Genomic DNA, 19,297 nt, shown 5'->3' with positions numbered 1-19,297 from the left:
TTAAATGTGTACTCAATCAAAAAATGGGCCCCTGGCAAGCGGTGCGTGTGGCGCAATGGATAGCGCGTCGCTCTCCGGAGGCGAAGGTTGTGGGTTCGAGTCCCACCATGCACGGTTACTTTGTAAATTTCACTATTAACAATGGTCACCTCTATGCGGGGTATATTAGTCAAATGGTAGGATGACGTTTACACATCTTATATGGCACAGCGATCCGCCAACAATGGAAATAGTCAAGCAAATCAACGAAACAAGACATTTCATCATAGAGCAACTGGATGAAAGCGTTGCGCTGTGCCAGGAAAGCGTATTCGATTTCCTAAGTGTACGTGTATTCTAAAAAAGTAAAATTATATAACCCCTCAGGAGGAAGTGACAAGAAGGCTGGAATTTGCCGAGCGATTGACGCCAACCGATGCCAAAACTAACGCCGATGAATCGTGAAATCAACGCTTCACATAGTCCAATGTGTAAATTCTACGAGCAACGTCATTCACAAGCCACTCGAGACCCTCGATAATACCCTCTCCAGTTACACCACTGCAACCGTGGATACGCCAGCTGCGCTCGTTGGTAACGTGTTCTAAACCCAAACGCTGCGCGAAATGAACACACATTAAATTATCATACCTCTTGTATCTCCTGAACACTCAAGGCACCAGACACATCTTGTTTATTGGCCAAAACAAGCAGCGTGCATTGAGACATTTGCTGTAACACACATTGAGTACAATGGAACTACACCTACATCCTGGCGTAAAATCGAGTCTATCTCCCTCCGGGAATCATCCACACGTAACACATCAGCCGAGTCCACAACCCAAACCAACGCGTCAGTACTCTCAAAATAATTGCGCCAAAATGAACGGATAGTTTTTTGACCACCGACGTCCCAGAAGTTTACCTGATATCTACACATAAACGGTTTAAAAACTAAGCATACCCATTATGTTCCAACGTCTTTATGTTGAAGCCTAAAGTAGGCTCAACGCGCGATATGTCCTCGCCATTGAGGCACTTTAAAATAGTTGTCTTCCCCGCGTTATCAAGGCCACTAAGGCAATATAAAAATAATTCAATGTAAACTACAGCAAAAGGACGCGAATTTCCTGCTCCAGTGCCTTGCCCTTGCGAATCACCTTCAAAAGTCCCATGTGTTTTTACTGGCGAGGTGTACACCGCTGGAAAATATCGGTAGACCAAATGGATTGAGCCTCGGCCAACAACGCATCATAACGCGCTGAAGCATCACCTTCTAAGACAGATATTGATGACAAATCAATGCGATCAGCAGCGTTGCGTATTGAAGGATCAACGGGTACCGTAATGCCACTAAAGCATACCTTGAGACCTATGCTAATGGCATCCAAAGCCGCGGCACGTACGAGACCGTGTGAATGATGACTTAATGCACCCAAAGTTTCAAAAAACAGAACTGGTTTTAAACTGTATCGAGGTGTACCGTGGGATGTGTACTGAGGTGACCTCAGTAGCAGCGTAGACAATAGACGCAAACGATTGCAAATAGAACGAACACCAGGTTGGTTGTTAGCAACACCCAATGACCGGATTAAACAACGACTTACATCCTCATAAGTAGGAATGGAGGCAGATTCCGCAACCTTCATTAACGCACATATGGCACAGTCAACCACTGCCGATACACGGTCACCCAGACGCGATATTATGACATCCAAAAACTGGGAACAGCAGGTAATAACACTTGATCGCGAGCTATCAATAGAAGAGTTAGAACCACCACGAGCAGTGGATAACCCAGATTGATGACGCTCCATAAACCCAAAGAATGCATCAAGAAGGTCCAGTGACTTGATTAATACCTATGAAACGTTAATAGAGTCACGAAACAAATACCTTTAGAGCATGATCCTGGAATAAGCGGCTCAGGCACATTGTCAAACCCATTATGGCACGATGAAAAACACCGTCATTGTACGATAATAACTCGTCACTCTCAACCATAGCGGTTAGTTCATCAATGGCATCAATGCGAGATTGCCATCTTCGGGAGTATATTCTTTGTACTATAGAAGCACCGAAATAAGCCTCAGCAGCGTGAGCCTCCATCCTCAAAGATAGAGGTATCTCATCACTCTCATCTTTGCCAACGTCTGGTGATTATAAAGAGGACATACATAACCTACCGATAGTATCCAAACTCTCAACCAGGTTGTCCATGGTGTAGCTCTCGTTACCAGGCAGTACTTGGTCTTCATAGGTAATACCATTATCAACCGGGACAGTGCTTGGAGGGGTCTTCTCGAAAACACGCTTCGGACTATTCCGCAAAACGGTAGTACCCAGCAAGCGAGATATGCCATCAATACAACGATTTATATCACCAGATAAATGAGTTGTTGCACTGTCAGAAGCTAGATCATCACGAATCTCTCGCATCAAGCAAAGGCGTTCCGACCACACAGAGGCCGGCTTGCCGCCAATCGTACGATATGATCTGACTTCATGTGACTCAATAGAACGATCCCAAGGTAAAACTGGACTCTTCACTATATCGGAACTGTCACACACTAAACGAGCACCTTCCGTATAGTCAGAATTTACACGAACAACACGTTCACGAGGTAAACGCATATCGGAAGCCATTTTTAACGACTATATACCACATTCCAATAGAAATGTGCACATAATGAATCAACACATATGTCTAACCACACCATATAGTTGCCCCGTAAAAGCATATATAAAATATCTAGTATGACATATCAATATATTTCTGATACAGACTTCATGTAATACCCAGAAAACGTTATATAGACCTACACATCAATATGTTTGTAGTACTTCATCGTACTGTGCTGCACACCAAATGTGTAATCGCCAACCATGATTATATCAACACACTACTATGCTAATACGTTTTAATAGGTAGATACAAGCACACATTACGATACTGACCACGATGTGTACGCTTTGGACATTGTCACCCAGCCAAAAGGATTCAGACCAGCTAATATCCAATGTATCACACATTACTATATTTTATATAGGCAGTTTTCCCGCAGAAGTGTGAATGATATAGCTATACTATAGCCAAAAGTTGAGGAACATTGGAACAACAGCAAACGTAGCCAATGTTGCCAATATAAACTGAGTTAACAAACCACTGTGACGCTCAAGAGAAACGAATGGAAATAACTCAACTCGTTTCTGCGGAACATCTCTTTCAGCGTCTAACGACGATGTACTACATTGAACGTCGTCCTCAAAATCATCGTCATCCGGAAAGTCAAACGATACACGACTCTTACGCTTCTTCATAGAAATGACATTATACAAATGGTCATCCTCACGAGGGGTCAGTGGAGGACGAATTATCTTAAAAGTAGCGTAGTCAATAGGCTTCCCATTCTCATCAACGGGCATGTCGTACCTATCAAGAAATGAACCACCATCCTCAAGAGGGACTATAGTGGATTGGTCGTTACTCTGACCACGATTAATGTAGTCACACGTGAATGCACGACCAAACGTGCTCATATTCTTGAATAATAGACTAGTGCCGCGTTTGAATAATGCTGAATTATTATTATCATCTAATATAAAAGACTTTTGCCTTTGCAACGAACCATGTGCTGATGTTGAAAGGTCTGCAAAACCGGCAGTTGCTACCTTGTACACAATTACCGGAACCACAAAGTCACAAAACAAAGCTGATATCAAACCAATGTGACCCAAGTAATCAATGAAATATGACTCATTAGATAAAAGCCAACTGAATGTAAACGGTAATACACAGCCCCAAAAATAGGCAGCGCCACGGTTACAATAACCCAGGTTCAGCAAGTTATATTTAGTACTAATAGTACCGAACACAACATCAGGCAACACGTTCACAGCAACGAATAAACATAATGCAGCGTGAGCTAAAACACCAGTGTTGCTCAATAGTATGTCACTCACTATGTCACCAGAATTGTCAGGAAAAGCAAAACAGAATATGTAACCCAGTACATGGTATACAATAGCCGTAAACAACGTACTAGTCCACATAGTACGGCTGACCTTTACATCATTAGTCATCTCATTGGCCCATGAAGGAGTACTGCTTGCCACACTGAAGTTCTCAACAAAAGTCAACAGCAGCTTTACAAATCTAAGGTTCCCCAATGCAGGAGGCCGCTTGGCTGCGCCAACACGAAGACTACGAGTCAAACCAAATATAGCCATCTGCATACCACAACCAATGAATGCAAAGAATGAAAATACGTGAAAACCCATAGTCTCCTCAAGAGCACATGAACTTAAACGCAAGCAAACCAAAGCACATATCACATAACCCAGGGTTATAGCCAAACGCATGGAATGAACACCCTCACCATGATATGAACCCGATTCGTATATACCAGTGACAACATCAAGATCAGCACGACCGATAAATACAAATGGATGAACCTGGAATGCTAATGTCCATCCAAAAGCCTTCACAAGCAGTAAATCAACAAGCTTAGAAAATGCCAATATACCACTGATCACACTGCAAAGGTTGCCAACATGATTCAATATAGATACGAGCCTGAAATTGTAATCCGATAAATAATACTTCACCAATGCACTGTACTCTATACGGTGACCAAAGTTCTCATTATGAGGAATCAAGGTCATCGCACGAAGTAACATCAAACTGCATAAAGCAGCAACTATGGATATCAACAAATTAGCAATCAGTGCCGGAATCCAACCACCATCACGCATTACTGAAGGAATGTCACTCATACCTATTAAATTTCATAACAGACTACACAAAACTAACCAATGCCAATCATCTGGTTAACAACCAGAAAAAATGAAGCTATTGGCGTAATAGTCTTCTTGTACGACCATGTGTAAGCCTTGAAACGCTTACGAGATCGAACAAAACCACTTGGCGCAACGCCAGGAATGGCATTGCTATCCGATGCATGATGCAACTCCATAGGATTAACGATTTCAACTCATTGTATTACATATTGATCACAAAAATAACCCCAAAAGTACAACCATATTATAAACCATCTATAATAAAACAAATACTGTCAACACATTCGCATTGATACCTCTCAAAAGGATTAGACAGGGGGTTACACAACAGTGTGACACATTCGATTCAACCAATATAAATATTTAATATGCATTCACAAAAGATTAATTTAAAAATTTTGTATACTTTTTTATTACGCATTATAAATTATGATTCATGAAATTATATAGAAACTCGTTACAGTTGGATAGAGTAGCTACCTTCATTAAACTGTATTTATAATGTTAATTTCGCAATAAAATGTATATCTTTTATGATTATATTACCGATTCTGTTGTTTTCAAAACTCGGTGAATGTTATAAAGCACTGTAAATAGTTATAAGCTATGGTCAACGTTACATACCGTCGTTGGAGTATAACGTTTGATAAACTACAATAAGTATCTAAAATACGTAATTTATAAGGTATCAACCCACATTGTATCTATTTAACACTAATATACATCTACAAATACCATTAACAATGTATAAATAGCGTAATTACCGCACATATGATACGTATAACATCATGGTGACTATTAAAAAAAATATTCGCAATTTCGCTATAAAAGCACCCGAATTACTTCACGCGAATATGGTGACGTGATGTGTGATGTTACCCTGCAAATATCGATATGCGGGTGATCAGTAGAGATTCATTTGCACTCATATCAAGCTATAAATGCTAACATGATTAGAATAACACTGAATATGAATATTTTACATGGGTTCAAGCCTATAAATACGTAACAGCAGCTGATAATTCAAGTAAAAGATCAAAATGAGAGATGTGGAAGACATAGGCAAGCCCGCAAAAAGGGGACGACGTCACCCAGTAACTGATAGCTTGAAGCGAAAAGTAAGGAAATCAAGAACTAAGCAAGTTATCAATGAAACGGAGAATAAGGAATCATCCACCATTGATGATGGAGATGAAATGATAACGGAAGTGCCGCAAATGAACGTACTAGAAGGTCTGCTCTCAGGAACTTTGGATGTTGAATGGTATCCTGCAGCTACAACGAATCACTCGGTAACAAAAAATGACAACGAAGAAGACTCAGATGATGGTTGCGAAAGCCCTAATAAGGACCTAAAATTGTCATTACATGCCAGTGCTTATACCCTCAAGAAACTGGAGGTATATAAAACAGCTTATATCATCTGCATGACGAGGATTATAGAAGATCGCATACCAGCTGAAGAAGCATTGCCAATGATGTCTTTGCCACTCAAAGAAGTAATCGAAAGCATTTTAAACACACGTGCCACCACGGATGCTACAATGGATAAAAAATTCGAGTACCTTGCAGATGCTATATATACAAACTCAGTGCTCTCGCTGTGCTATGTAATGGAATCTAAAATCTCAAGCGACACTGAAACTATTGTCCATGCAATGACGGATTTTATATACCGGAATGCAATGAGAGCTGATTACCTAATGACTAATCATAGCACCTTGAAAACCCCTATGGCAATGAACATAGAAAGGCTTATACCCAAGATACCACTTATAGTCTACAGAATATGGGATACAGTGTTACAACTGTGCTATGCACGAGAGAGAAGGTATAGACACGTCTTCGTTAACGCGACACAAGCCATCATGAAAAATGTACTTATAGACTCAGTGGGAATACCCAGAGGATTGCTGAATAAATACGTGGATACATTTGGATCACTACTAGCGGATCCAAACAAGGATATACGTTGCAAGTGCATCGAACTTCTATCCAAAGTACAGGTAAATATCATTGCATTGTTTACATGATATATAGGATGGCAAGGTAATGAACGAAATTGTAAAGCATATAGGAGATGCAAATGCTAATGTAAGACTTGCGGCATTGACAGGTACTGCCGTACCACACAATATCGATGCTGTAGTACCGATCCTTATCCAACTCATCTCACACCTGGGAGATGTGGACAAAGATGTACGTATCGGGGTATACAATAAACTAGCCTCGACATACGCACTCATACCAGTGGAATTGTGTATGCAAATAATGTACTACGGGTCCCAGGAAAAAAATAAAGAGGTGCAGTCGGCCTACCTACAAATGCTAGAATACTGGATAGATGAATCCGGAGACATAACAGGGTTTATAACCGATATGATTTCACACGCAGACGATATTACTCCACTGGAAAATGCCATTGGATTAATAATGCAAAACACAGATTTCTACACTAAGGTCTCGAACCAGTCAAGTGCCCGTAACCATATGTTTACTCAAGAAAATATTGCGTCGTACATGGTAAGATTTAAGTCGCTAACTCCAGGAGAATTAGTGTTACTTAGTGTATTCTACCAAAATACGTCATTGCCAGAGGAAAGGAGATTAATCAATGTAGTGGATGTAATATCTTATGCACATTTCCTACTCACCCAGCTTTGTGATATGCCAGCAGATAGTGACGAAGCGCCGCAAAGAGCAATCACGGCCAACTCAGATGATGAGACCCAATTCATGGATGCACGGGAAAACAACCAATCGAATATACTGCATCAATACACACCATCAGAGGAAATCACAATGAAAGGGCACTATACCAATACATCGCTAGTGTCACATGGGCTGAGGTCGCTTGCTATCATACTGCACTACCATGAAATAGAAGATGCATACCAAGTGGCACTAGTGGAAAACATATGTGATAAAATACTGCTGTACGGACCCGTAAGAGGTAATATAAAGGGATTGATGACAGATGTTATCTCACAAACGACGCTAGGAAACAACTCGTTCAGTGACGCACTACCAAGTAAATGGCTCAAATCTGGATTTACGTTCACCGCTATTAGCTTGTTGAGGTATGTATACGCCAGGAAGTTCAAAATAGAAGGCATGTTTATAGGCGATGATCCGAAGAATGAAAAGATGAACTATGAAAAGGTGATCACGAGAAAATTACTCACTATCATCTCAGATATCAATGACCCGTTCCAGACCTCTGGGATATCAAACATAAGTATAAGGAGAGAAGATTTGGAACGCATGGAAATGGATAAAATTAAAATGTTTGATCCAACCAAATACTCTATCGAGCACCTTAACCTACTAAACGCAAAACTAGAAGAGCAAATGGATCAGACAATCACACAACAGGCGGAATTAGCAAATGTAATGAGCGTAAGTAGAGAGGGACATATAGAAAAGAAGGCATTGGAAATACAGAAAGAAGCACTTGAATCTATACTGGAAAAGCAACAAGCATTCGCTGATGTCATCAGGTCACACCTCAAGCTTAGATGGTCACGAATTATGGCGATAGTCGAAGCGTTCCTAGCGCAAACACAAAGCATATGCCCAGAGGATCCCGGATTGACTGATTTCCCAAGAGCTATACTGCTACCGCAAATGTCATTCTTCTGCTCAACAGTGGTCAGGTGGAGAAATCAATCTATAACGGATCAGTACTGCGATGTACTCACAAGTAAATGTCTAGCAACGTGGTGCATGTTGAACAAAGGAAAAATTGAATTGTCGAGACAGTTAAATGCGTTCTACGTAGCACTCAAAGGGGCACTGTCCATACTTGAAGGACTCTTGACGCAGTCACAAGAAGCAAATCATAAAAATGATGAAGCACATAAAAGACGTATTGAGGTTCAAACATTAAGGTGTGAGATGTATCTGGTGACACTTACAGATCTGCTACTGGTTAACGTGGATATACACCAGAAAGCAGCACCCGAATTCAATGTGGACGAAAACATTGTAGAAGATATAAAGGATGTTATCTGGGGAATTGTATTCTGTACAGTTAAAACATCGAAATACGTCCAGTCACTAGCTATCAGAATGGCGTTGAAACTGGTACTCACTGAGTCAATGACGATCAAGAACGTAGAATCAGATATGAAAAGCGATGACAAAAGTACTGTGATGGATGAACTGGCAGTACTCAGATTAAGAGGCATGCTTGAATTGGTATTTATAGCACCTACAACAGAGAGAAGATGTATCTCAGAGTTCAAGTTCATACAAAATGATCTCCATACACATATCACGCCCGAAGATAAGCAGGCCATCGCCAGCACATGCGCATTGTATCCCACACTCTCGTATAGGCACCTGCGCAACTTTCACAAAGTGTTGGAACAAGTACTCATGAGGTCAATACACCACGCCCTGCTATTAGACCTGAAAATGTCAGGCTTCACCCAGCTAATCACGTTCATTATACAAACCATCATGCACAAGTCACCACTATACTTCTCACTTGAATCATTGGCAAAGTACTTCAAGTGGATCATGCTAATCACTATTGATAAAGGACCAGTGCTAGCTGATAAAGGTGGTTTCGTGCAGTTCATCAATTCAATTATAGCCATGTTCATCAAACAGGATGTGACGAAACTAGTGGAGAAATTAGGTGCATTAGATAAATATAACATAGTCGAAGGCGATAAAAAGTCAATGAGTGATATCTGCGCAATGGAAAATCCACAAGTAGCACTCATGGATCTAAGAGATATGAGAGTACTGTTGACGTATATGGAAAAGGGTGGTTTTGTAAAATCAAAAAATAACCTAAAGGTTATCAACGACCTGGTTCAAATGATAACCGGACAATTGCAGAAAATCGCAAAGCAATATCATAGCACTCTACGTGATACGAAAGATGCAGTCGTTGTTGATAATTCAACAACTATTAAGGTAAAATACGCCATCAATGATACAAAGGCATTCGCAAACTTAGTGGACGCTTACGATGCGTATCTCTCTAACCTAGTGTCAAGAGAAATGTGCGCCATGGTAATACCCAACGAAGGTAGAACAAAGAATAGCATTACAACAGAAATCACGAAACCATCTGGAAAACTTAATCATTCAACCAAACCATCGCAACAAGTGCTCAGTGATATCCAAGAGAACGATGAGGACCAAACTGATGAAGATTATGTTGAATGACATTGCTGACACTGACTAAATATACAGTGCATTAAATGAAATTTTGTATACATATAATGTAACTATGAAAAAGTAGAACATATTAGTCCAGATGATTTGTCTGATCAACACAATCCAACAAGGCTAGTACGTTATTAACAAACCCTGAAAACGTTGCATCGCCCATATATGGAGCCATGGTTGATATAGGGTCCTCAGAAATTGCAATTGTCTTTAGAACATCACGTAAACTGCCGTTAGCAAGTGATGCTCGAAGCTGAGGGTCACCCCTCAAAGTACTTATCTGAGCTTCGGAAAGTTTGATGTCCGTTGAATCCAAAGTAACATATAAATCGCCCATAGACTTATCCTCAGTTGAAGCCTTCTCGGCTGGACCGGGGCATTGATGGCCCTTGTAACAAGACACACTGCAGAAATTACGATAACAACATTTGTAACGATATGGACAAACCGTCGACCTACAATCAAAACAAATCATCATGAACTATAATTTACTCTACTATTCAACAGTTGACATTAACAGTTGAAGACTCAAATCAACGACCTTGGATAATGCGATCGTGAATAAGAACATCTTAGCCTTAGTCTTAAATGAAGACTTGACCTGATCTTCAAGCGACTGCTCACGATGTGTGTTAAACATTTTTTAATGTGGTAAATTAATAATAGAATCTACAAGGAATCAAACTGAATTTATAACAACCACACAACGTTATGTTAGTTACCCACTATATAGCCTATCTGAAACCAGATTCTACACATTTTATACTATTGACGTAATACCTGTTCTTCATTATACAGCTATACGTTTATCTATGTATATATACCAATCGATAACAAATAAATATATACAGCGCCGTAGAATCTATGTAATGATCAAGGAGAGCCTTTAAAAATATATCCATTTGTTGGCACAATGATTTGTTATATATTACGGACAATAAACACTTAGATAACCGCAATGTTGATTACAATTAAGTAAACATTTATAAATGTGGTTCACTAACACGACCACGTATACGCCTAGATAATATGGCCATGTGACAGTTTGATAGCCAAAAAGCTTGAGGGTACGTATATCGCGAAGCGCATTTACTCAGCTGAGTGAATACTAGTTGCGCATATGAATATAAGGCATACGGCAACGCAAGACGAATGTAGGAAGCATTGTACTTGCTATCATGCAATGAACGACGCCCGGAAAGAACATCTTTAACAAATGACTGAAATGTACTAACATCTCTAGTAGATGAACCCAAAGAATGAAGTTCCATATATCTCTTGAAACAGTCTTGAATGTGACGGAATGAACCACGCATGTGGTCAAAATTTATCTTAAAAATCAAAGTATGAGCACGTAATATACACAAAATAGCTTCTTCAGATATATATACCCTCCGAGCATACGGAGCTAATGACCCTTGTAATATTGATCGTCTATTTGATATAAGATCATTACAAACAGATACAACCGGGTTCTCAACGTGACTTAATCCTTCCTTATTTCCACTCAATTCACTTAATGAAGAATCCAAAGAGGTATCAATCATTGTTGAGTCGCCCTTTGTGAAGGCACTGGAGGTTGAACTTTCAGTAGATGCGTATTTATTGCATGATACAAACATGGCATTAGATATCCAATCCACAAAAGTTTTATCGGTAAAATATAATGATTTCTCAGTCAACGGAACAAATACATCACCCGATATGGAACCAATGACGTTGAGAAACGTGTAATAAAATATCAAAGGAGGAGATAACTTCATGTCATCATCTATGTAGTTAGCATTATCACCGTTATAAATCATAGCACGTGCGGCCAGCATCAAAAAACGATCATAGAAAGTAAAAAATGATGATCCACCTCCATGAGTCAATGCACTGTACAACTTCACATAAATATTGATATATTCACTGCTAAACAGTAAACAGTTACCAACGATAAACGATAACTGACGATCATCAATACCCTGGCCAATAGAGTTACTAAAGTAATCCGAAACCGATATACGACGGTAGAATCCAGTTTTTGGCTGATGTTTGCATGCCGGATTCATGCGGAATGCCCGCTTCACATTGTCCCATATACCAGGCTCACGGACCTGAACATTGGTGTGACCAACGAATTGTTGATTGAATGAATTATACTCCTTAGCAGCATCACGTAATAATTGAATGCGATTGCTCTTGAAATCAAGGTCTAACGTCTTCAAGCGCTGCAAATATACTATAGCGTCTTCGATACAAGTGGATATAGGACCCTGTGTACCCTGTAGATTCTCATAAACCTGATACAAAGAACACGGTATAGCATCAGAAACACGTACATTATGCATCTCGGATATCAGTACTAATACCGCCTGTAATCCCGATATGTTGTCAATAGGATTTTGATTAATAATATCTGAAGACTTTATACGGTCCACGATTTCATTCTGGGTAGCACTCTCAGATGGGTCAACTTGTCTCAACAAAGATAATGTACTACCCGAATAGTAAATAGCACGCTCTAATCGACCAGCATTTCCTGAGTTCAACCAAGCCGAACGCGGTATGATGCTGTACTTTGAACGTAAACGAGTACTACTTCTCCGGCATCTAGCAATATAACTTTCTGATATAGCGCTGCTATTCGAAGCGAATACATTGAAATCCTGAATTATAGCAGAGTGACAATGACATCGTGATTGATGTCTCATGGGAACCTTGCGACGACTAAGCAGCACGTGAAGTAAGAAAGGCGTAATAGTAGCAAGAATACAACGACTCAACATACAATAAGTAGGTATTTTGCCATCCTGAACCGTAACTTTAGATTTGGTAGATGACGATACCTCTGAATCATCCTTAGGTATGTCAACTTTATAACGACTTAGTTGACATAACCTCAGCAAAAGAACCACTAATGGATCATTATAGTCACCACAGCAATGTAACAATGCTGTGTAAAATGCTTTCAAACCTCTGCGACGAGAAAAGGTGCGCAATATACCAAGCAAGGCACTGGTACGATTACGTCGAAGGTCTTTCAATAACGCCCGTACCCATAAGTCTATGCTAGTAGACCACAAAGTGCCATAACTTACCATTGTGGCACTAGGTTGCGATATTTACTAAATGTGTACCGATTAAATATGTCACATCCGGAAAAAGACACGTTCCATACATCAGGTGTGTACCTTTAGAGAATCAAATAAAAGGATCGTAGTATAAGATGTCCATCTTCTAAAAGTAGAAATATAAATTGAAACTAAGCATATATCAATTGTTAATATCACTACGTATACAGCATACGTAGGGTCACTTTAATGCCATCATCCAAAATGTCAATGGATGATGCGTATAAAAAATATGCAATTTTGGACACTGTTCACCGCACTACTGTTCTATTTGCATTGTGCCGTGGTTCTGAACTATAGAATTACAGAAATGCAAAACTTATCATTGCTGAAAATATGGAATCCAAAATGCAAGAATGGAGTAACTTGCCCTTATGCCACGAGGTAAGTATATAATCAGGGAATAGAATATATATACAGACATAATAAGATCTATTCAAAAGACGACATAAACGAGGATCATAAATCGGCAACTGAATTAACAAATGCTAGACTCAATGACACAGCAGACAACACAGATGTCAAACGCACCGAAGAAAACACTGAGTACAAAAACGACGATAAAAATGTTAATAAAAGACGTAAATTATTCAACAAATATCGCAATATACATATGGAACTTATGGAAGGAAAAGAATATCAGTTACATATACCACCAATCGCCAATTTCAAGCCGTCACTAAGAAAGGCGCTCACAAACAAAGAGGTATATGAACAATATGCAAATGATGATACGGAATCTGCATGTACAAATGATAACTACATAGATGGGCCATTAGATATAAACGACATGGCATTAAAAGGAGAATTACCAGACTTTAGACATAAGCGAAATAACAAAACACCGCCACTAGGGAAGTCAGATTTGTTTACATGGAAAATAGATGTACCACCTGACGTGTTTGTTATTAATTGGTCTGGAGTAGTGCATAACTGCCATCGAGATGGAATTATTACCGCTGCACGAGCTATACTCGATTCTACAAACGACCAACCACGAGAAATAGGGGAATTGCTAAATCAGATAGCTGAAGAACATAAAATACCAACGTGGCTATCGACAAGAGCAAGGTATGCTCAGCCATTCATAGATTCAGAGGTTGATTGGATACCGGCATTGCAGTTCTATATAAATAGCGCAATTGATAATGAAGAAGTTGCTAAAGAAGAACCCTTGAATATACTTCTAGATACGAATGCTAAAGCAATTGATATAGTAACTAACCTAACTGAAGGAGGAGATGCAAGTAAAGTGAAGGACCTTGGAAAAAATCAACTTGAAAGAATGGGAGCACGGCCTTTCGAATTAGAAGAATGGAAGATTGATGGGAAACAATATATTGACAACATTCCAACGTATAATAAATTACTGAAACAAGTAAATATAGCACCTGATGATTTGGAAGCATGTTTTCAAAAGGCATCTGATAAGTTACACAGCAACCTAGATAAATGGAATATGATCGTTAAATATCGCACTAAATGCGATCATTTAGATGAAGAACAAAAGCAACATCATGAAGCATTCAATTGTGGAATATTAAGTGCGATTAAGCATCATTTAGAGGTTTTCCACGCACCAGTATATATTGTATCGGATACTGAAAATTCAGAAATAGTTAAAAGGAAATTGAAAGCACTAGGAATCAAATCCTTGGGTAGTGCCCTTATTTATGGACGGGAATATGGTACTACGGCAGAACAAATACGTTACATACTGGATGCACTCGATTTAGATACCAGAATACCAGTACACTACTTCGATGATAGACTGTCTAACTTGGCCAGATGCAATAAGGATCCTGATTTACAACATGTACGCACCTACTTTGTCGATTGGGGAAGATCGACTTATAACGAGAAGTTAGGCGCTTTTTATGCAGATCAGTAAGTTGTTGTATAAACATAACACACTATACAGAATTAAATACATCAAGACATCAGCGTGGATGGCAAAATTCATGGCAACACCGTCAACCGCACCCGGTAGAGAATGGACACATGGATTCAGATTGAGGAAACCAAACGAAGAAGTAATCAAATCGCACAAGGAATGGAAGAAAAAATGGCATAGAGTACCAAAAGTAGATGAAGATGAAACTAGACCAATACCAACAATAGCATGATATAACCTTAGTGAATTTCAAATGTGTCGTGACGTTGCTAAGTTTTATGCTCATTTTTCAGGAATAGCAATAGATAAAAACTTCTGCAACTCTACACCGTGAGTACGAGAATCACCACAACTAGGAGCTGAAAGTGGAGGCCTGCCCACATATTCCAAACGAAGTCCGGAACCTAAGTGTGCCAACAAACTGCAAATGCGAGGTGATACGTAAGACCAACCACCAGCATTAGCGTGCTCCTCTTGACACCAAACCAAACGCTTCAAATTCGGATAACGCTCCAATTCAGACTTCAAAGCACCAGCTGGGAATGGGCATAACTGTTCAACAGTAGTAACCGCAACGTTACCAACACTAAGCTCAGAAACACGATCAGAAATATCAAAGTATACCTGTCCACTACACAAAATCAATGTGTCAACAGCATCCTCATTAGATACAGATGCAGGAATCATAGGCCTGAATCCATATGACGGGCCAAACTCTTCAATATTGCAATAAGTGCCACGTAACTTCAATAACTTCTTACCAGTCATCACAATCAAAGGCTTACGCATGTCACGTAACATCTGACGACGCAATGCGTGGAACAAGTTACTTGACCGGGTGCAATTAATCACAGCAATGTTAACGCGACGAGCATGGTCGTCAGTAGACATTGATACAAATTCCGAAACGTCCTCCGGCTCATTGGAAAGCTGTAAGTAACGCTCGATACGAGCGGAACTGTGATCGGGACCTTGTCCATCAAAACCATGAGGCAAGAATAAACACATCGCAGACTTCTGAGCCCATTTAGCCTCACCGCTAACAACAAATTCGTCAATTATAGGCTGAGCAACGTTCGCAAAATCACCAAATTGTGCTTCCCAAATGTTCAAAACGCGAGAATCCTCGAGGCCGTAACCATACTCAAAAGCCATGGCAGCCGTTTCCGACAATAAGGAATTATACACCTCAATGTTAGAACCATTAGGAACGTTCTCAAAAATGTTGAAGAAACGGAAAGTTTTCTGGCATTGTACACTAGAATGACGATGTGAAAATGTACCACGTTTAGAGTCTTGTCCCACTAAACGTACACGATATCCATCCTCAGCAAGAGATGCATACGCTAATGCCTCAGCAAGACCAGTATCAATGTTGTTACCCGCCTCAATTGCTTTAGAACGCTCATTGTATATACGACGGATTGCAGGGTGCAGCTGGTAGTCCTGAGGAACACCATTCAACGCCTTGCCTAACTCAACTAAACGATGAGGTTCAACACCAGTAACCGTGGACGATAGAGGTGGAATCTTCCAGTTCAATGAATGAGGAGGTAGAGGGATGTCGACAATATCTTTCGACTTCTTAAGAGCTGCCTCAAAAACATCTTGGATTTCAGATTCAATAGCAAGAAGCTCTGGTTCTGTAAATACGCCATGAGATAACAAGAATTTACGATAAGCAACCAAAACATCCTCCTTCTTCTCAATGCGAGCATACATCTCAGCATTAGTGAATTTGGGCATGTCTAACTCATTGTGGCCGAATTTACGGAAACCAATAAGATCAACGAAAACATCCTTACCAAACTTCTGACGGTACTCAAACGCAAGGCGAGATGCCAAAACAACAGCCTCAACATTGTGAGCGTTAGCATGAAGAGCCGGAGATTCAACCATTTTGGCAATGTCAGTGGTGTAACGAGTTGATGCACCGCCAGAAGGATATGTTGTGAAACCAATTTGATTGTTCACAACAATGTTAATAGTACCACCAACAGTGTATTCAGGGATACGGGACATCTGAACAGTCTCGTAAGTTACACCCTCACCACTAAACGCGGCGTCACCGTGAAGGACAACAGGAAGCACACGAGTCGATTCAAGATTAGATATTACCTGACGAGCACGAGCTTTACCAGCAACCACAGGATGAACAAATTGTAAGTGAGATGGGTTGTTCAACATGTCAACATGTAAGTTACCGCGCTTGCTACTGTAGCCAAAGTGATACTTGACATCACCGCAGTATTCACTACCCTCAGTGGCGTACCAATTCTTACCACGAAATTCAGCAAACATCTCTTCCAACGGCCTATTAAGAACGTTCACTAGCATATTCAAACGTCCTCGATGCGACATGCCCATTATAAGAGAATCAACGCCAAATGCCATAGACATCTCACTCAAAACGTCAACTGCAAGAATGGATGATTCTATGCCGTCAGCACCAAAACGCTTCACTGTGGGAAATGCCTTAGTGCAAAAACGCTCAAACGTTACAGCACGAGCTATAGACCTGAAAAAATTAAGACGATCCTCCTTGCTGAAATCCATAGCACCAGGACGCTCAATGCGCTCAATGAAAAAACGCTGCTCTTCCTCGGGCAAATGAATAAACTCCACAGCAAAATCGCCACAATAGGTACGACGCAAATTATCTATGCACTCAGCAACGGTGGAAGAAGAACCCATGTGACCGGGAATAAGACCCGAAGGGAGAGGACGACCCAAATCCTCATCCTTCAATCCATAAGTAGTATGACATAACTGCGATTGTTGTTAACAATGAAAGATGTTACTAACTTTAGTGGATACGTCAGAAGGAATGAAACGATGAAATGGAGGCTCACGAGGTAAATCAAGAGGATCCAACGTGGAGACGCAATGTCCTTCAGTGCGGTATGCTCTAACAAGCTCCGATAAACGTAAAAGAGCTAATCGATCCCCTTCTGTGCAACACAATGGTAACTTTGTATATATGTTATCGAACATACCATCTGACACACATGAATACAATTCAGACACAAAAGAGCGATTTGTAGATGAAATTGGCACTCCAGCCTATTTAACAAGTAAAGAATTAAATATGGTCAACCAACTTCAGGTTTTGAGGATGTTCCAAAGGCTCTGGAAGCCAAAAGGCGTCGTACGTAACGACAACCAGTAAAAATATTTTTAACCATAGTAACTAGTATTATGATTTATAACATTCTGCTTATGACGTCGTGATATGGCGATTGATATTAATAGTGAGCTACCCCTCAAAAATTGCAAATGTGTAGCCACATAGGGACCCCGCAGTAACACACCACTTGCGCAATTGATTACTGACAAGTGTGTATATATAACTAATTAATGTCTATATGGTATGTGTAGGTAATTGGATTAACAAGTCATTTGAATTCACAGGTTTCATTATACCTGCCCAGGCATGAACATATGTGTATCATGCTTTAGTCCAGAATCCAGCCTTTTATGATTCGTCCTCTGGTACAGAGATGGAATAATTACGTGGATGATCCCCAAAATGACGCTCTTTAGCATCATCCAAATCCCAAAGCATACCACCACGCATCATGGCCTCGGTCAAAGCAATTATCACCAAGGCTAACCTGATTCCCATCCACAAGACAACAATGTCAAAGAAAATCACTGTGGCTCGCATCATCATCAATACAGGCGGGTCCATTTGCGCTTCCAACCCCGGCTCCAAAAGTAGCTCTATGCTCAAAGGAACCTAAAATAAATGTGTCTAAAACATAAAAACATACTTGCTGTATAAAGAATGCCTCAAAACATATATACCCTAACGCAGCGCATATTGAACGACCGTATATGGTACTTAACACAAACAAAATGAAACTTAGTGTAGCTGATACACAGCTGCAATAGCTCATAGTTATGTACCAATGAGGAATTATACTAGTGTACATCTGCATGAACACCATTACATTTAAAGAAACGGCAAGAGCCATCAATGAAGAAACTAAAGGGTAACAAACTAGGGTTAGAACATCAATGACACGAGCATCCTGAACATGCCAGGGCACTTGAAAGTAACGTTTCACAGTAACGCACATTTTTATTAAAACGCTATCTATATACCTATGGTTTTTGCCAAAATAGCTACACTAATAAAACACTTGGATTCTTCACCCTGCTGCAGGAAAGAAAAAACGCCATATAGTAAGAAATAGATCCTTATTTATCATTATCACATGAAACAGCTGTTATTATCCACATATAATATAGCTAGATAATAAAAACAATGGAATGCTAGCTATGGAGCTATTGTCTAATAAACTACATAGCTCAACAG

At 40.0% G+C, this 19,297-nt stretch overlaps 10 protein-coding genes across 10 annotated transcripts; 3 read left to right on the top strand and 7 right to left on the bottom strand.

The window, feature by feature from the left end:
- Positions 1 to 138: 138 nt before the first annotated feature.
- Positions 139 to 559, top strand: BBOV_I002150 (Transcription factor TFIIH complex subunit Tfb5 family protein). Its single transcript, XM_001608816.2, has 3 exons — positions 139 to 176; positions 211 to 325; positions 367 to 559. The coding sequence occupies exons 1-3, from the start codon at positions 142 to 144 to the stop codon at positions 442 to 444; spliced, it is 228 nt and encodes a 75-aa protein (XP_001608866.1). The 5' UTR covers positions 139 to 141; the 3' UTR covers positions 445 to 559.
- BBOV_I002140 (putative ADP-ribosylation factor-like protein 2) lies at positions 446 to 1,155 on the bottom strand. The gene is made up of 5 exons (XM_001608815.2): positions 1,090 to 1,155; positions 944 to 1,054; positions 749 to 911; positions 631 to 711; positions 446 to 596 (listed from the first exon to the last, which is right to left on the bottom strand). The coding sequence occupies exons 1-5, from the start codon at positions 1,152 to 1,154 to the stop codon at positions 447 to 449; spliced, it is 570 nt and encodes a 189-aa protein (XP_001608865.1). The 5' UTR covers position 1,155; the 3' UTR covers position 446.
- Positions 1,156 to 1,159: 4 nt separating this feature from the next.
- Positions 1,160 to 2,639, bottom strand: BBOV_I002130 (uncharacterized protein). The gene is made up of 3 exons (XM_001608814.2): positions 2,166 to 2,639; positions 1,876 to 2,132; positions 1,160 to 1,841 (listed from the first exon to the last, which is right to left on the bottom strand). Exons 1-3 carry the CDS (start codon positions 2,623 to 2,625, stop codon positions 1,161 to 1,163), a joined length of 1,398 nt encoding a protein of 465 aa, XP_001608864.1. The 5' UTR covers positions 2,626 to 2,639; the 3' UTR covers position 1,160.
- A 394-nt stretch (positions 2,640 to 3,033) lies between these two features.
- BBOV_I002120 (putative integral membrane protein) lies at positions 3,034 to 5,041 on the bottom strand. The gene is made up of 2 exons (XM_001608813.2): positions 4,793 to 5,041; positions 3,034 to 4,757 (listed from the first exon to the last, which is right to left on the bottom strand). The coding sequence occupies exons 1-2, from the start codon at positions 4,953 to 4,955 to the stop codon at positions 3,067 to 3,069; spliced, it is 1,854 nt and encodes a 617-aa protein (XP_001608863.1). The 5' UTR covers positions 4,956 to 5,041; the 3' UTR covers positions 3,034 to 3,066.
- A 751-nt stretch (positions 5,042 to 5,792) lies between these two features.
- BBOV_I002110 (uncharacterized protein) lies at positions 5,793 to 9,991 on the top strand. Its single transcript, XM_001608812.2, has 2 exons — positions 5,793 to 6,785; positions 6,820 to 9,991. The coding sequence occupies exons 1-2, from the start codon at positions 5,820 to 5,822 to the stop codon at positions 9,961 to 9,963; spliced, it is 4,110 nt and encodes a 1,369-aa protein (XP_001608862.1). The 5' UTR covers positions 5,793 to 5,819; the 3' UTR covers positions 9,964 to 9,991.
- Positions 9,992 to 10,044: 53 nt separating this feature from the next.
- Positions 10,045 to 10,634, bottom strand: BBOV_I002100 (uncharacterized protein). Its single transcript, XM_051767692.1, has 2 exons — positions 10,485 to 10,634; positions 10,045 to 10,370 (listed from the first exon to the last, which is right to left on the bottom strand). The coding sequence occupies exons 1-2, from the start codon at positions 10,604 to 10,606 to the stop codon at positions 10,046 to 10,048; spliced, it is 447 nt and encodes a 148-aa protein (XP_051622970.1). The 5' UTR covers positions 10,607 to 10,634; the 3' UTR covers position 10,045.
- Positions 10,635 to 10,921: 287 nt separating this feature from the next.
- On the bottom strand, positions 10,922 to 13,128 carry BBOV_I002090 (uncharacterized protein). Its single transcript, XM_001608810.2, has one exon. The coding sequence runs from the start codon at positions 13,050 to 13,052 to the stop codon at positions 10,950 to 10,952; it is 2,103 nt and encodes a 700-aa protein (XP_001608860.1). The 5' UTR covers positions 13,053 to 13,128; the 3' UTR covers positions 10,922 to 10,949.
- A 221-nt stretch (positions 13,129 to 13,349) lies between these two features.
- On the top strand, positions 13,350 to 15,222 carry BBOV_I002080 (uncharacterized protein). Its single transcript, XM_001608809.2, has 3 exons — positions 13,350 to 13,466; positions 13,503 to 14,969; positions 15,004 to 15,222. Exons 1-3 carry the CDS (start codon positions 13,393 to 13,395, stop codon positions 15,206 to 15,208), a joined length of 1,746 nt encoding a protein of 581 aa, XP_001608859.2. The 5' UTR covers positions 13,350 to 13,392; the 3' UTR covers positions 15,209 to 15,222.
- Positions 15,223 to 15,229: 7 nt separating this feature from the next.
- Positions 15,230 to 18,214, bottom strand: BBOV_I002070 (oxoglutarate dehydrogenase (succinyl-transferring) E1 component). The gene is made up of 4 exons (XM_001608808.2): positions 18,078 to 18,214; positions 17,973 to 18,039; positions 17,782 to 17,927; positions 15,230 to 17,745 (listed from the first exon to the last, which is right to left on the bottom strand). The coding sequence occupies exons 1-4, from the start codon at positions 18,159 to 18,161 to the stop codon at positions 15,259 to 15,261; spliced, it is 2,784 nt and encodes a 927-aa protein (XP_001608858.2). The 5' UTR covers positions 18,162 to 18,214; the 3' UTR covers positions 15,230 to 15,258.
- Positions 18,215 to 18,432: 218 nt separating this feature from the next.
- BBOV_I002060 (putative integral membrane protein) lies at positions 18,433 to 19,077 on the bottom strand. Its single transcript, XM_051767758.1, has 2 exons — positions 18,750 to 19,077; positions 18,433 to 18,715 (listed from the first exon to the last, which is right to left on the bottom strand). The coding sequence occupies exons 1-2, from the start codon at positions 19,056 to 19,058 to the stop codon at positions 18,452 to 18,454; spliced, it is 573 nt and encodes a 190-aa protein (XP_051622969.1). The 5' UTR covers positions 19,059 to 19,077; the 3' UTR covers positions 18,433 to 18,451.
- Between the last annotated feature and the right edge of the window lie 220 nt (positions 19,078 to 19,297).

Source organism: Babesia bovis, chromosome 1 (genome assembly GCF_000165395.2).
Source record: "Babesia bovis T2Bo chromosome 1, whole genome shotgun sequence".
NCBI lineage: Eukaryota > Apicomplexa > Aconoidasida > Piroplasmida > Babesiidae > Babesia > Babesia bovis.
Note: the sequence above shows the minus strand (reverse complement) of the source record. Positions and strands in the feature narration are given on the sequence as shown.